The sequence below is a fragment of the Lytechinus variegatus genome, chromosome 1, assembly GCF_018143015.1.
Source record: "Lytechinus variegatus isolate NC3 chromosome 1, Lvar_3.0, whole genome shotgun sequence".
NCBI lineage: Eukaryota > Metazoa > Echinodermata > Echinoidea > Temnopleuroida > Toxopneustidae > Lytechinus > Lytechinus variegatus.
The window spans coordinates 30338823-30356741 of NC_054740.1; the positions used below are offsets into that span (position 1 = coordinate 30338823).

The 17919-nt window shown below is 33.8% G+C and overlaps 1 protein-coding gene across 1 annotated transcript; it reads right to left on the reverse strand.

Moving 5' to 3' along the window:
* Positions 1-15454: 15454 nt before the first annotated feature.
* LOC121430259 lies at positions 15455-17177 on the reverse strand. Its single transcript, XM_041627539.1, has 3 exons — positions 17165-17177; positions 16544-16735; positions 15455-16076 (listed from the first exon to the last, which is right to left on the reverse strand). The coding sequence occupies exons 1-3, from the start codon at positions 17175-17177 to the stop codon at positions 15571-15573; spliced, it is 711 nt and encodes a 236-aa protein (XP_041483473.1). The 3' UTR covers positions 15455-15570.
* Positions 17178-17919: the final 742 nt, after the last annotated feature.

A 17919-nucleotide genomic window follows, 5' to 3' on the forward strand; every position in this document is an offset into this window, starting at 1 on the left:
TTGCACTATTAAAAAAGCAAACAGACAAACAACAACAATAACAAAACACACCCATCTCAATCGATTGAAACGTGAAGCTACTAACGGATTGTTAAAAGATGCCGCTCTTTACAAACAGCATGATTCCTTGAGGGTATGAAACCGAATGGCATTGTGATTGTCAGAGAATCAATGAACAATTGCTTATAAAACTAGTTCACGTTTGTAATTGATGTATCTCTATGTGTTTCATTCATGTTTAAAATTGTATATTTTGCTACATGTAAATAAGTTTCTTGTTTCAATAGGTTTCTTGTTTTAATGTCAAGTTGACTTATCTTTATATTGCCATGGTGGGTTTTGGGACTCGGCCATCATCGGTGAAAATCACACAAAGTCTCAATGAAAGTTCTTCACAAAGATCATAGAGAATTCATTATGGTAATAAGCCCATATGATAATTTTCTACATCCAAAACGCATGAAAAACAAGGAAGTTGTTGAATTTAAAAAAATGTTTCAGTTCAGTGACACAGTTCTAAGCAAATAATAAATTTGAGCTGAATACGCCGATGATGTCATGATCTTACATTCGTTTTTCACATTTAATTACAAAGAATTTGACTCTTTCATTATTTTCCTTGTAACATAATAAGTTGCAGTGACGACGATCTTACTCATTCGAAAATGGTCAACCCCATATTTGAGGGAAAATTTTGACATTTATGAAAAGTAAAAACTGTAGAGATCATGAGCTTGAACGGACGCCATTTTCAAAGTGCAAAGCACAAATAAATAATTTCCATAGCCCGTTGTGCGTATAAACCTGTCAACATGGCAAGTTTTTAGCGCTAACACGCATGCATGTTTAAAGTAATTTTCGACATAATGTACATGAACAGATTCTAAATCATGATAACAATAATTTTGATTAATTTATCATCGTGTGTATCTAATCTCCCGTAGCCCATGAGAACTTCCCTGTCAATAATTGTAAAATTTGCACACAATTATGGTAAAATGATACAACTATATTCATGATATTCCATTCGATGTAGCTGATATTAGACATATTTTAGAAGCATTAGGAATTTTAATTTATAAGTGAAATTTATCAAATGTAACTGGATTTTTTTGAATGGCTGCATAAGTTTATGTTTCCTTGTTCGACTGTAGGTGGTGAAGTCATGAATGAAGTAAAATATTTTTAATTTGATGGTCAGTTTATGGCATCACTGTAAATACCGGGGATTTTAAATAAATCCAGCTGGATTGTAAATTTAGGGACCAAATCGACTTTGAGACTTAGTTTTAATCCTAAATATAAGTTTTCAAATTTCAAAGGATTCATATTTAAACTCCTTGGAATTCAAAAGATAATCTTTCAGGATTAAAAGTAAAATCCCAAGTTCGATTTGTCCCTAATCATAGTCTGACTTGATTTATTTAAAATCCATGAAATTTATGCTGCCTTGTTCTGTCTCAGTCATGTCAATGATGACTTGTCAGTCACAAGATTTCAGTTGAGGAGTCTTCGGTGCATATAAAATGAGATGAAAAATAGACAGTTTATATCTAATCCTAAATGTTTATTAGTTTAGGAGAAAACTTTGTCATTCTTGTTAAGACTATTTTAGCTTCCACTACTTCATGTTCATCCATGAAATTATGAAATAAGCGGGATGAAAATTTTGCAAAAATAATTGCAATTAAAATTCATAATTTGCCACAAATTGCCTTGAATATCTGGCAGGTTTTTTTCAAATGTGGCACATCATTTCAAATCGTAGAGGTGCATTATTACTGCACGTTTGTGATTGAAATCATTGAACAACCAACGATTGATAATTCAAGTAGTATTCTTTACCGTCCACTAAATCATTAGAAAATGTCTCATTGAGGTTTACCGTATGGTATCGCTTTAGCGTTAGATAAAACGAAATTCTAAAACATTACACATTGAAAGTGTAATGGCACTTAAGATATAATTCTTTAAATAGCCAATTAAACCACTTCCACTTCCACTGTTAACAATGTCCAAAGCAAACGATCATTCTGATTTCTGAGAGATATATTTAAAAAGTTGTTTCCCGTTGACGGATACGCTTCATAATGGGATCTATGTGGTTAACGATTTCGATGATAACAACAGAACTGACATTGAAATCAAATTTTTACACTTACTTTTTTTTTGTTCCATATTATAAAATAAAATATCATTTTTTGATGTCCAGTGTCGACTCAAAAGAAAAACACGTGTTTAATTAGAGAGTGACAAAGAATAACCACATTTTCAAATGATCTTTCAACTATTTAACGAAAGTCACATGTTAATCTCTCAATGAAAAGAGTAGCTTATACATAGTGAGTACCAATTCGTCACTTTGGATTTTAAATGCCACTTTTCCCTGTCCTTGATATATGTCTCTCTCTCAAAAAAAAGAGGAAGAAAAGTTTCCAAAGTCCTATTATCAACGTCTTTCGCAGTTCAAGATATTATCTTAATGCCATATGCACGCAACACAAATCCAAAGTCTGATTTAATGCTACGGGTAGTTTATGGTTAATGAATTTACTAGTTAATGAATTTACTGACCTACCTAATATTAACAAAACTAACTTCTAAAAAGTATATTCATTGTTGTGGAAATGACATCCGTCATGACAATGTTATTCAGTTTAGTGTAGTAGGTTTCACGGTACCCCATGCATCTTTCTTGGGCATGTTGGGCAAGGGATGGTCCTGAAAGGGACCACAGAACACTGGCCAAAGAAAGATACATGGTGTACCGTGAAACCTACTACATTATATTTCTTCGCCATGGAAACCTTCAGAAGGTACGATTTTTTTCAATCTGTACTATTTCATTGAGATTCTTTGAAAATGGCTTGTGAATTATTTTACGTCACATTATGATTGTTATTTCAAATTCGCCTATAATATTTCCATACTTTGTTTTAGTCTCGCCCCCAGTTTATGTTCGTTCTCCAAAAATAAAGAATAAGGGTAAAGGGGTGCTTGATAATTCGAGGCATTTATGAATTATCTATGTACTTTATACATTCAAAACTTGTCAAAATTCCTGATTTCAAAATAGCACCTTGAGATTTTAAACTCCATCAAAATATAATCATGATGTTATTTATTTTCCTGTTTGTAATATTCTGTTAAATTCATTTTCATCGAGATTCAAAGAATATCGATTGTATTCCATTTTACATTTTCTTGCTATTATTGTCGGTTCTTCTTCGCCTATATACGTGCATTTGTATAGTTTTTAAAGCATGTTAAGTATAGTATCTTCATTTGTCGTTAACCTCTGTCTTCTGTATATTTTCCTCTGATAAATTAACAAATTACACAGTATGGGAAGAAAAAAAGGAAAAATAAATATTTCATAATAATATATCTTCCTTGCAAAATCTGCACATCAAGCCCCCCCCCCCCTAAAGAAAATGACTTCAAATCTATTTCATCCACTGTGTGCGAATATTGCTTTTTGTTGACCCCCTCTTTTCCATAATACTAATAATACTCTATTTCATTTCTTTCCAAGTCCGTATTATAACCACCGGTTATGTTATGGCTTGATTTATATCAATTTGTATTGTTTGAATGGAAAGAAAAAAAAATTTAGGAGGGGACAACCAAAAAAATTTTGACAAGCAAAAAAAAAAAAAAAAAAAGGTTCTCAACCCAAAAATTTTAGGGGGGACGTATAAAAATAAATTGACAAGCAAAAAAAAAAGAAAAAAAAAGGTCATCAACAACAAATTTAGGGGGGACACGTCCCCCCCGCTTCCGCCGCCTATGGGTACTGGATTTTGAATCTGCATATACCACTGAACTAATTATTCTGCTGAATCTATTCCTTTTACTAAAAGTTTGACCTTTGTATTATGTACTGAATTGCGATCAAACAAGATCACTTTTTGTAGATTTGTCAGGTCACTGACTAAATGAAGCTATCACACCTCTCCTCTTGTGTTTATTTGAATGGGTGGTTGACAAAATTAAATTAAATTTTCCCCGGTTTAGTTCTCAGAAAGAATCGGAGATAAAGATGTCACTCAATCGACTGATAAGGAAATAGGAAATGCCTTGAAAACCATTTAAAATGTGAAGGTACTCTAACATCCTCTTGGATTTTCATAACTATCATTAATTTGCAACTATTTGATTGTTGTGTATATGATGACCAATTTTCTTTATATAGTGTGTAAATTAAATCTTGTAAATACATCTTTGAAGTATAATAAAATTGTTTTGTTCATTAGACATTTTTCTGTGTAACATTGTGTTTTAACATTAAAGTCGCAGAATAATCATTAGCCCACTTTTTGTAACATGCTAAGAAATAATGATTGCTTCTTTGCAGCATTCCAAGGCCGTACGCAATATTTTTTCATGGGGGAGGACGCGTAAATGATTTTGAAGAAACTCGGAAACGAGTGAGCGAAGCGACCTATCTTACCATCGGGGGGGGCTTTACATTTTAAAAGTGAAATTTAGGATTTTGTGCCCACTTTGGGTGAATCTTGTGTTAATCTTCGTAAAAATATGTAGGTTTTCAAAATGTCTACCCCCCCCCCGCTGCGTACGGCCATACTGCATTGAGCGTCATCATTTATATATATATATATTCTGCTTTTACGCATCCTGTAAAGAAAAGCCAAATTGACAGAGAGCTAATTAATAAATGCTCCCTTCGTCTTTACCTAACATTAAAGTTTTTAATATTGACGCACTTCAGCAACACGGCATCGATCGACATTGAAAGCGATACAGCGGGCAGAATATAAAGTATCTCTCTAATGAGGGCATGAATGAAATCACAAATTGATGGCAATATTCACGTTCTTGTACTTAATAGTAATAACAGCAATAATAATAATAGATAGAATTTGTATAGCACATTTTCCATCTTAATTAGATGCTCAAGGCGCCCCATAGCAAATTACAGAGAAAAAGTTTGCCCGCCCCTCCCCGCACCGCACTCACGGTTCCTCGGCCCCCTTTTTTGTGATATCCATAGGGAATTGCTGCTAACCCAAGGTTCGACTCTATTCAAATATGACCAAGGATAGAAGCTCCTTGGTCAAACCGCCCATTCACACGGTAAAAAATCGTAATTTGAATGATGATCCAGTGAAAAATAATTCTAATGACGAATTTTTAGCTCGTGTGAAACCATTTTTGTGGTAGGGTCCATGGTGAAACCAAACTATATCACGAACGCTAATAACAACAACGAATTCAAATTCTACTCCGGAGGTGAATTCCAATTAAGTTTCACTCAAATTACGGCATGAATTTTACGTCTGAACGGGTTGTCCTGCAAAACAACTTTTGAGGGGCGGAGCTTACGTGACCTTTCAAGCACTTCCGTATTATAATACGATTGTCATGCACTCGTCGTAGTTTCTTTTTGCGATGCAGTGCTTTGATTGGGTTTGATTTACAAGTCACCATTGACAGAATACCGCCTTCGCTCAGGAATTTGAATTCAAATCATATAGTTTTCGAGTGAACTTGTGAATAGTAAAATGATTCTAAAGACGAATTGCAATCACCATCACAATGATGAAGATTCTCGTGTGAAGACACCCAAAGTCAATTCTGGTTACATGATAGTCTATTCTCATTTGATGCAAAAAATATCAAACTAGCACATCAATGATGTGGAGCTCGTCCGGCATCTCGCAACACAATTTAACACAATTTTAATTTCAGCCCAGTTGACACTGTAGTGAATTATATTGGTGACATAAAATGAGGATATAGAATTGAAATTAATGAAGAAATGACATAGAAGCATTTTTTGTGATCTATGAATAAATTTCATATGAATTAAGTATTAATTATTATCTAGTCAAGTTTCTTAACTCTGTGTAGAACCTTGGTGAACGTAATGTAGCTCTCAGATGGAACAAAAATAACCAAACTCAATCAACAAATAAGTAAGCAATTTTTGTGAGTTTTGAAAATATATGAATAAATAGCAGATTCAATGAGTTTCAAAATTCTATGTTTAAATCTTGTATCACCACCTCGAGCTATTATATAAAGCAAACAAAACTGAAATTGATCAACAAATGAAGAAGAAAAAACATTTTTTTTGTGATTTATGAATAAATTTTACATAAATTAGAACAAATAATTTTCCAGACAAAATTTCAAAATTTTGTGTACAAGTTTGGTGAACCTCATGCAGCTCTACCAGATGGAAGAAAAAAAAATCAAAATCTGTCAACAAATAAAGAAAAAGAGGAATTTTCTATGATTTATGAATACATTTTGCATAAATTAGCATAAATAAATTTCTACTGAAAATTTTCAAAATTCTGTGTAGAGGTTTGGTGTGCCTCATGAAGTTTTACCGGGTGGAAGAAAAAATATCAAAATCTGTCAACAAATAAAGAAGAAGAGGCATTTTCTGTGATTTCTGAATAAATTTCGCATAAATTAGCATCATAAGTAATTTTCTACTGAAAATTTCAAAAATCTGTGTCGAAGTTTGGTGAACCTCATAAAGTTCTACAAGATGGAAGAAGAAAAAAAGTAAAAATCGGTGAACAATTAAAGAAGAAAAAGCATTTTATGTGAAATTTTAAAAATCTGAAGAAATTAATTTCGAAAAAATCAGCATAAAAATTGTTCTAGTCAAAATTACAAAATTCTGCGTACAAGATTGGTGAACCTCATGAAGCTCTACCATATGGAAGCAAAAAATTCAAAATCGGTCAACAAATAAAGAAGAAGAAGCATTTTATGTGAATTTTTAAAAATATGCATAAATTAATTTCGCATAAATTAGCATAAAAATTGTTCTGGTCAAAATTTCAAACTTCTGTGTAGAAGATTGGAACCTCATGAAGTTCTACCAGATGGAAGCAAAAAAAATCAAAATCGGTCAACAAATAAAGAAGTAGCATTTTTGTGAATTTTGAAAAATGCGCATAAATTAGCATATTTAATGAATTTCAAAATTCTGTGTAGAAGTTTTGAATGCCCCACCTAGTGCTATCATATAAAGCAAACAGAATTGAAATCGGACTTGAAATGGCGAAGTAGTAGCATTTTGAAATTATGGACAGACGACGGACGCCACGCCACGGCATAAGCTCATCTTGCCCTTCGGGCCGGATGAGCTAAAAATGAGTCAAATTCAAATCTGAATGACTTTCCTCCCTTTCACAATGTAAAAAAGTCGTAATTTGAATGATGATTCCAGTGAAAAATAAGGCTAATGACGATTTTTTTTTTGCACATGTGAAACAAAACTCGAACACGAGGAATCACGAACGCTAATCACAATCACGAATTCAAATTCTATTCCAGAGGTGAATTCCAGTTAAAGGGATGGTCAAGGCTGAGATATTTATATCTCAATAAATAGAGTACCATTCACAAAGCAAAATGCTGAAAATTTTATCAAAATCGGATAATAAGAAAGTTATTGAATTTTAAATATTTACATTATTCCGGTGAAACAGTTCTAGGCATGTCTTTATGAATATTCATTAGGTTTCACGTGTGAAAGGCCCTATACAGTGCGTCCCACAAAAAACGAAACCGAGATTTAACGAAGATTTATCATAACTTAATCATAAGTACAATAGACAAATGAATTACCACTTTAAAGTTTAGAATCTCCTCTTTCATCTGGAATTACTTATATTATTTCTCATTCACACATGACTGGGCAAAAACAATTTGAAAAGGAACTACCAAAAAGTCACTTGGCGGGCCGTATCTAGGTTTAAAAAGAAAACCACATTTTAAAAAAAGTTTGATATCTGCTCTTTAATTTGATACCCCAATAACAGTAAATGGTCAAGAAATAACAAAGTTCTGGTTATTTGAAATAAGGCTTGAATTTCAATAATTTCATAAAATGAAGAGGTTTTACAGGCTTGCGTTCAAACTCACTCGACACTCCGTTTTTTTGACGATCAGCCATGCATTTAGTCTTTTGTTACCGTGCGATTATACAAGCATTGTTTCGAGGGATCATAACTTTTTTACTTCTTGACCATTTTCTGTGATTAAGGTATCAAAGAAAAGAGCAGATATTGAACTTTTTAGTCATGTGATTTTCTTGTTGAAATTCAAATACCCCCGCCAAATGAGTTTTTGGCATCCTTTCTTCGAATTGTTTTTGCTCACTCTTGCGTGAATAAGAAATAATCTAAGTAATACCAGATGAAAGAAGAGATTCCAAGCTTTACAATGATATGTCATTTGTCTATTTCATTTATGATTAAGTTATGATAAATCATCCCTAAATCTCGGTCTCGTTTTTTTCTGGGACGCACTGTATATGACTAACTCTGTTAGCATCATTTCCAGTCAAAAAATCTTGCAGGAAATAGACAGTAATCTTAAAGGGGAAGTTCACCCTGAAGAAAACTTTGTTGTAAAAATAGCAGAAAAATAATAAAAAAATATTGATGAAGGTTTGAGGAAAATCCGTTAAAAATTAAGAAAGTTATTAGAGTTCAAAGTGTTGTATTTGTGACGTCATGAACGAGCAGCTGCCCCATATGTTGTGTAATATAAAATTCATGAATTTCCAATTTTGTATGGTTCCTGATGACTTAATTTTGTTTTCTATTCATGATCGGGTGTGAAATGATTTGTCTATTGATATACAAAAGGTACAGTGAAAACCATCTTCAATTTTCTGAGAAAATGACATTTAATTGATTTTTTACCATTCGCTATATAGGAATGCGGCTTGCATGCGACGTCACAAATCAAGTAATTGAAATTCTAATAATTTTCTAATTCTTTGATTAATTTTTCTCAAACCTTCAGCAGTATTTTTAATCATTTTTTTCTACTATTTTTACAATAAACTTTTTGTCAGGGTGAACTTTACTGATTTAGGGGGAAATTTTGCATAGCGCCTGAGTCTCCTGAAAAACTAAATAAACATGATAAATGATGATAATCAACTCTCCACTCATAATGCGCTGGTAGTATTGAGTGAATCGTGTTAATTTCCTCCTCATCATGAAGTATAGGCCATTGTACCAATAGATTTATATATAAAAATATACAAAGGGTATTTTGATATATAGTTCATTTCTCAGTAATCACACAGTAATCCCACAGTAATCTTAAGGATTTCGGAGAAAATTTTGCATAGCGCCGAAGTCTCCTGAAAAATTAAATAAATGATGATAAAAGCAACTCTGCGTAATGCGCTGGTAGTATTGAGTGATTCGTTTTAATTTCCTCCTCACCATGAAATATAGGCCAACTACATGTACCGATAGATTTATTTAAAAAATATGTACAAAGGGTATTCTATTGTACAGTTCATTTCTCAGTTTCGAAAGAATTAAAAGTTTATTCCATTAATTTCCAGTGCCTTTAGTTATGTTTTGAAAATATCGATTTAACAATAATCGCGAAATCGATTATGAAACTCTCCCAATGTTTAGAATCTTAATTTCATATCGAGGAAACCAATGGTGAATAAATTTGTAATCCATCATCTAAGAAAAAATGTATAGAAATCAGTATCTGTCATTTTCTCTGCATGAAGTTTTATTTTTAGCATAGATTGGCTAAGTAAATGTGAAATTGATACAAGTACGTATATAAGAATGTCATTATATAACTTTGTTGAAATATACGATACTATTGTTTACAAGTTGATTAAATTCCAGATAAAACTTGGGTATGCTTTGATAGACTGACAAATTAATAATTGAGTGTCTTACCCAGTGTCGGTATTTATCCTTATAAAGTGGTAAACATTATCACAGATTTAGTGTTGAAAAAAGGCCTCAATTATTAATCGAAGTTGAATAACAACTTTAAAATAAAAGTCAATAGCCTATAATAAATGAACCAATTCCGTTGTTACAATAAGACTAGTATCAAGCATTTTATCTGACCTATTATCAATATCAATGTTGTTTTTTTTAACGGAGAAATAATCATATAAAAAATATCAATAGATTTATTTGTGGCTTAAAACTCATAGTTTAATTATTGTTAACGCAGTCAAACTTTTATTTTTATAACAAATGCGTATACATCAGTGCAATTTCTGAAAATTATAATTTCAATTGATAAAGTAAACCTTAGCTGTTCATTTACCATCTTTTGTGCAATGAAATCATAGATAAAGATGCACATAAAACAAAATTTACTCATGCACAGAGCTTTTCATGAACCTACATATTGATATGCATATACTTAAAATGCTCCATATTTTTTCAGCATTTTTTTTTTCTTGAAATAATTACGTAACACTCCATATTTATAAACGATTTACAAGTCTATTCCACCCAAAACAGAAAGTTGATTTATTTATAAATTAGAATAAACAAACGCGAATTATGTAAACTGAAAGTATAGACATAATTGAAAAATGAATATCAAATACATTTCATAACTAAGATCTATGTTCTAGGGTGAAGCCTTAAAATATAAACTTATTATTCAAACAAATATTTAAATCGAATATGAATCAGATATATACAGTGGATGTTACGATATCACAAATTCTATTCAATATCAAATTCATATTAAACTCATTTCCATCGAGAGGCAGATTTTTATGCAAGTTAATATTCCTATTTACATGTTCTTAGGGAAGTTTGCCCTGACGCAAAGTTGGCTTTAGAATCAAAGCAACGATAAAGAATAAAATTAAATAAAAACTTTGCTGAAGATTTTGGGAAATCCATCAAATGTGAACGGAGTTATGATTTTTTTTCTTTAAATTTTGCGACGTCACATGCATGCGAATAGATCCCTGCATGTATTATCTGATATAAATTCCATCAAATGCAATTTTCTAATAAAAATTGAACATGATTAACTTCACGTGCATTGATTGATTGATTCATTCATTCATTCAGAGACGCCATCTCATTACCAGGGGCACTTTTATAAAGCTGTTCGTAACTTAAGAGCGACTGGTGATCCTTTCTTGTACCCTTAACCATCGCTAATGAATATACCATTTTCCACAAAAAAGATCACCAGTCGTTCTTAACTTACGAACAGCTTTATGAAACACCCACCTAGGCTCCGTAACACAAAGGTTTGCAATTGATCGCTAATTTCAAAGAATAGTTATGATTGGTTCATAGTCAGTCTACTTAGCAAATTGCGCATGCAACGAGGATCTTGATTGGTCATTTCATTTAGCGATTTATCGCTAACCTTTGTGTTACGGAGCCCTGGATGTATATTGCCGTATGAAGCAATGCAACGTCACCAATATAAAGTACGAATATACTGGAACACGGTGACAGTGGGATCACAGTGTGTTCACATAGTGGACGATGTGAAAATATCCACACTGTTAAAATACTCAAATATAACAGTGTGAAGACATTTTCACATTGTGGACACCTTGACAATTTGACTGTTTAGTATTACAGCTTGTTCACAGTCATGGTCGATCGACTATGTGAATATTTGATTCACACCGTTGATACGTTCATATATGCGTAATATAAAGCACATGACCATCATGACCATGGCATGATTTAACAGTGCATGTGAAGGTGATTTCACATGCATGGTGTTCCACACTGTGAACACACCGTGGTAGACAATGAGTTCTTTCTAATAGGGATTCTGTGATGGATTTCAATCAAACATCTTTAATATTTTCTACATTTTTATGATTTTGTGAAAACACCTTTATCGTCATGCTCAACTGGCCTTTGCAGTTTTTCTCACAATTTGTGATCCGATTTTGGAAAGGACCATTAAACCTAGCCACACATGATGATATACCACGTGTGTTTTATTTGGCCTATATAAGAACGATATCTCAATTCAACATCATTTCATTTTATTTCCATTCTAACATTTACAATGTTTTTCCATACACCTTGCTTTACATAAGCAATAAAACAAAGAAAATATATATGTACTTTATAATCAAGATAATCATAGGATGCGATGAAGGAGACTGCTGAAAAGCAGAGCTTGTAGAGTGCAGCCTCCTGTTAAAATACTCGTAGAAAGTATATAGCCGGGGTATATAGACCAAAAAAACAAGTACAAGAGGATGACATATTTAGAATAAATCCAGTTAAATATATATTTACTAAATCCAGTTATGTATATAGGCGCTTTCCAATATCTGGTCATTGGTGATGATTTTGAATTAATGTACGTGCTTTCCTTGGGGATCACCCTATAGCAATGAGGTCCAGTTGAAAGCCAAACTAGGTCGGGTGATCGATAGTTCCCACTCATAGGCGGCGGAAGCGGGGTGGACGGGAGGGGGGGGGGTCCTGTCCCCCTAAATTTGAGATGGGGGACGGTCCCCCTACATTTTCGTTGATAACCTTTTTTTTTGCATCTCAAAAAAAAAATAGTGGTCCCCCATAAAATTTTGGTTGATAACCTTTTTTTTTTGCTTGTAGATTTTGTTTCATGCGTCCCCCTAAATTCAAATGGACCCCTCCCACCTAATTATTTTGGTTCCGCCGCCAATGTACCCTCTACTAGTATTTGCGCCACGATTGCTACGGTGGTATTATCGTGGAGTAATCATAATGATTGTAAGATCAGTCTTAGAATCAGTCCTTTTAATCGTAAAAAAATTGAATGAGTAAAAAAAAATCGCGCTCAATCGTGGCCTTTGTAACGGATCGTATCAGACAGTGGGAAAGAGGATATATTTGCACAGGGATTCAAACACACGACCCTCGGATATACAGTTGAAAAGCAGAGCAAATTTCAAGTTCAGAGCTACCTCGAAAATGTTTGATTAATATTTTGATAATGAGACAGAAATGATAAAAAAATTACATCTCCATGAGCCTTCTTGTCTGAAAAAAAAGGAAAATCGGCTCATAATCGTAGTGACGTTACAGCAGTCGTACGATTGTATACGATAAGAAACCGATTATGCCTTTATTTAGGATAAAGAATTCAGAATTCAGTAGAGTTTTGTTCAGAAGCTATTAAAATCAGACATAATCATTTTAATGCAATCAAAGAGGCAAGCTTATTATGACCATGGAGCTAAAAATCCTTATCTGGAACGAACAACTCAATTTCTGAAGTGGAAATGTACATCAATTTCGTTTATATACACACAGGTAACTCAAGCTAGCACAAACACGATTAAAGATAATTTGTATAATGATACGAGGTTCAAAATAACACATGTCAAAACTTGTACATTGAAGTAAACACCTATATACCAGTATATACATGTAGAAATACAGTACATTGAGTTTAGATGAAACTTGTTGTGATGATGATTGAAAGGGTCTAATGAGCGGGAAATTTACGAGGGAAGAGATGTGATAAGGGGAGATAGATAGAGAGAAAAAGAGAAAGAGTGAACGAAAAAAAGAAAGAAAGAGAGAAAAAAAGAAAGAAAGAGAGAAAGAAAGAAAGAAAGAAAGAGAGAGAGAAAGAAAGAAAGAAAGAAAGAGAGAAAGAAAGAGGGAGAGACAAAAACAATATAGTCCCAGAAGCAACCAATGTGCCCTATAAATTAGCACTAATTTCGATATGGCTCTTATACAATGAAGTAAACATAAATACAAATGCTAAATTTCAAACACTATATCGACCAGCTGAGGATGAGAAATTAAAGGATATACAAATACTTGAGCATTTATGTATAAAAATGGATGAAAAATAGTTGAGATGAAATATATTAGTCATTCTTATTTACATTATACTTTACAGCAGTTTTTGGTAGAAACGCGAAGCCGCCGCACAAGATACACTCCAGCGGGACTAACTAAAATCGGTACTAATTGGTAACTACCTTATATTTGATTTGTGTATTCACAGCTGCAATTAATTTGTTATATTATTTTGTATGATATTTTCTATATTTACAATATAGAAAATATCATCAAAAATAATATAAGAAATTAATCGCAGCTGTGTATGTATGGATTTTATTTGAAGTGAATGAATAATAAAGATTACTCCAAAACAAAAAAGTATACCATGAAAATCTTGATTTTGATTGGGTGTTAACGGGAACGATTTCTTTCACTGAGTTGTGCCGACTCACAACAGGAGAGGATATCCCGGAAATAATGGGCCCATGACTTGAAAGAAAAGAAAACTTGGGTCGAAGGGGGAGCAAGAGCATATTCAGCTCTAGAGTGATTATATCCAAGCAACCAGCGGCCACGGGTCTGGCAATAAGATGTATTTGGAAGTTATGATAATCATCGAGATAAACTATTATGATTTTGGAAAAAAGTCAACGCCATCAACTTTATATCCAGTGGCGGATCCAGGATTTTTCGAAGGGGGGGGGGTACATTTTCCCCAGGAAAAAAAATGTCTTCACTTTCAAAAGGGAGCCTGTGCCCCCCCCCCCCTGGATCCCCCAGTGTTAAGATCATAATCTTTGTGAATTCACCCCACCATTTGTTTTGAAACAACCAAGAGGTTATCCCGTTTTGATCATTCAGGGTTATATTATTTTTGTGCTTAGAGAGATATCATTGGGATATTAATCACATCTCTAAATTTATATAATTTTCAGTTATTTATATAATACACTATCAACATAGTAAGCAGTGTAAAGTATAGCACATAGTATATAGGCGTATAAGAACGGAGTAATATCGTTAAAAGAAGTGATAATTTAGCTGTGATTAATGATAATTGTGATAATGGTGATAATAACAATGACAATAATAGAAATAATAATAATAACAATGATAATAACAATAACAACAACAACAACAATAATAGTAATAATAATAATAATAATAAAAATAACAATAATAATTGTAACAATATAACTATCATAACTGCTTCCCAAACCAACAAAAGCACTGCTACGCTCCAATCGACTATCCCGTGTCTAAACCCTGAATGTACTTATTGGCTGTCTTGGCACCTGCAGTATCACCTGCAACATCAATCCCCCTCCCCCTATAAAATAATGATATTGATATGTAAAGTTCAAATAAATATAAATGGGTTTCTAATGTTCTTTAATTTGCTTAATAATTGTTTAATGTAACAGTGTAAAAGAGCCACGCAAAGAGCAAATCCGATGCTATCGCCTCCGCCCATTGTACCACCCAGCATGTTGCAAAATAAAGGTTGTTCCATGTGGTCTGACCGGAGTAACTGCCGTTTCATTAATATTTTTGTCCGGCAAGTTGTCAGCTCTGGTAACTTTCCGTGATTTTGATTGGCTGATAAGCGCTGTTGCTATGGTTACCGTCGGATAAAACAGGACTTGTGGGATAACACATCCGATAAGTCCTTTATCCCCCGGAGATCCATGTTGCGCTAGGTGTATCTTGCGCGGCAACCTATAAGTATACCCGTAACAAATTTTGCACCATCTTTATTAATGAACTTTAGTAACAGCTTCAGCCTCTTTGGATATAGGGAGGCCAAGATCTTGGTGTCCATTCTTGAAAGATGACTCGCAATCATAATCAGGTAGATGCGATCTCCGACATCATCGTTTGCCCTAGATTTATAGTTATAATGAAGGGCCCTGGAAAAGGAGCTTATTATGACAATATTCAGGCATGCGCCCTTCTTTCAAGAATGGACCCATGAACCTAGCCATATTGCATCATAATCAACAAACTGACAGGGTTAAATCATATCAATACTTGTTCTCCTAGGCAACGCGTCGATGTTTCTCAAGACGTCTCCCCGAGGCACGGCGAGCCAACCCTTGACCGGTTCACGTCCTCGGGCAAAGCCGACCGTCGCATCGCCACCTTTGACTATCCCTCTTTTCATGAGGAAATAACACGTGACGTATGTCGTCACAAAAGACACGACACAACTGGCTGCTATGATTCCGATGACAATGAGGATATCGGTCGCCGAAAACTTCGATGACGACTGGTGACCAATCGCAGTCGCAGCCAATGACGTCGTAGGTGTCGGTGTAGACGATGATAACACGGGCAGAAACGAATTCAGCTTTTTGGTGGAAATCGACCCTGTTGATTGCAGAATTGCAATTGTCGACATGAGTTCATCGACCTTCCCAGCCCCAGCAGCCGCTGTAGATGAAGGATGATGTGCTTCAGGATTCAAGAAATGAGCTGTCACAGTATCTGTCGATATCTTGTCCAATAAGGACAAATTATCTAGAAGATAATAATTTTTAGGAAAAGAAAATGTTTGTTTGTTTATATGGAATACATTCGAGAGAATGGTTTAGATAACATGAAGACGCAATAAAAGAAGCAAAATGCGAACGGACTTAGGATGGTTGAAATAGTGATATCCTGGAATAACAAAGTGCCGATATTATACGCACAGTTAACGCCACAGTCAGCAGACCTCCTCCTCAACATGACTTGCAATAAGGTTCATTCAAAAAATGATAATGTGGATTGTACGTCTTAAGAAAATCACCTAAGACTTATTCCCTATCTAATCCACTCACGTAAAAAATAATAAATTGATTAAATAACCAATAAAAAAAATCTTCACACATTTTCCTATTATATCATCATGTATAGGCCTATACAATAATTTTAGTTGGCCCCTATCCCCTGAAAAAAATATATATCTGAAAATTGTCTGGTAAAGAAATCGTAACTTTCACTACCTGTCATCCCATCGCTATTGTCTTTGGTGATTATTGATGGGTTTATCTTCCTGGCTCTAATGAATGAGTCTTCTCTACACTGGTAGTTCCCGCTTCCTTCATGCTGTGTGCATTCATAAACCCTATCACCGCCAGTATCAGGGCAAAGCGAACACTGTTTGCACCGTTGGGATACAGTATCGAAGTAGTAACCTTAATATAAGAAAACAAAGTCCAGGAATTATCAATTTAAATTCACCTTTGGGACATAAAACGGAGTTGAGAAAATTAAAGAAGTCCCCACCTTTCAAAAATATTAATCTTGCCCCCCCCCAAAAAAAAAAGGGTCTACAATAAATTCACAAGCTCAACTTTTCATTGGACTCTATTTTTTCCAGCTAAACATTGAAAATTTACAATTTTTTCACATTTTATATTCATCCATTCTAATTTCAAATATATAATTTAAGTGTCTTATGTTGTGTATACCCTACTCAAATCGTTTATTTCATAATAAATGTACAGACTTTTGTTTACCCCTTTTGTTAAATAGGAACAATTTATAAATGATTTATAAATTTCGATGATTTCAGGATTGCTTTTCTAAGTAGTTGACGATAGAGGGCGAAAGTCTTTCAATACCTTGGACCAGCATTAAGCTGCAAAATACAAACAGTACCAATGTCATTTAATCAATAAATAATTTTTCGAGTTGGTCACCAACAGCGACGTGTTAGGAAGGATATGAACAGTGGCGTAAGGGGGCGTATTTCTAATCAAAGCACTGGGAGAGGGGGAGGCACGAACAAATATTTTGGGTCGTTTTCGCGCGCTCAATGATTTACAATGACTTGAAAAGAGACATTTAAGGAAAGTTTGTAGGAATTCATGGAGGCCATACATATGTCACTGATCAATAAAGCACAAATCGCGAGTTATTTTTTTACATTCTGACCTGAAAATATTACATTCTAATGATATCACGTGTCTCAATAAATAAAAAATGCGAGCACGAAGCGCGGGCTGATTTGTTGTGTCTATGCATTAACCACAAGAGAGAACTTTTTTTTAAAAAAAGGACCTTACGAAAAGGGAACATTTTTAAGTACTTTTAACTGTAATCTTGAAAAGGATTTGGACATTAGTGATTAAATAATGCAAAAAAAAACTCGCAGCGCGAGAAGAAATGTTTGTTTGTTATTGACTTGAAAAGCGCAATTTAATCCTCTAGAACAGGAATTATGTATCTCATTAAATGATTGTGCCTGGAGGAGTAAACACATAATATTATGCCCTCGGCAAATAATTTGTATTAAACTCTGAAATAATGTATTTCCCTTTTCCATTATGTCTATCTTTCTTTCCCACACTTTCTCTCCCTTTCCCCCGGTTTGTTA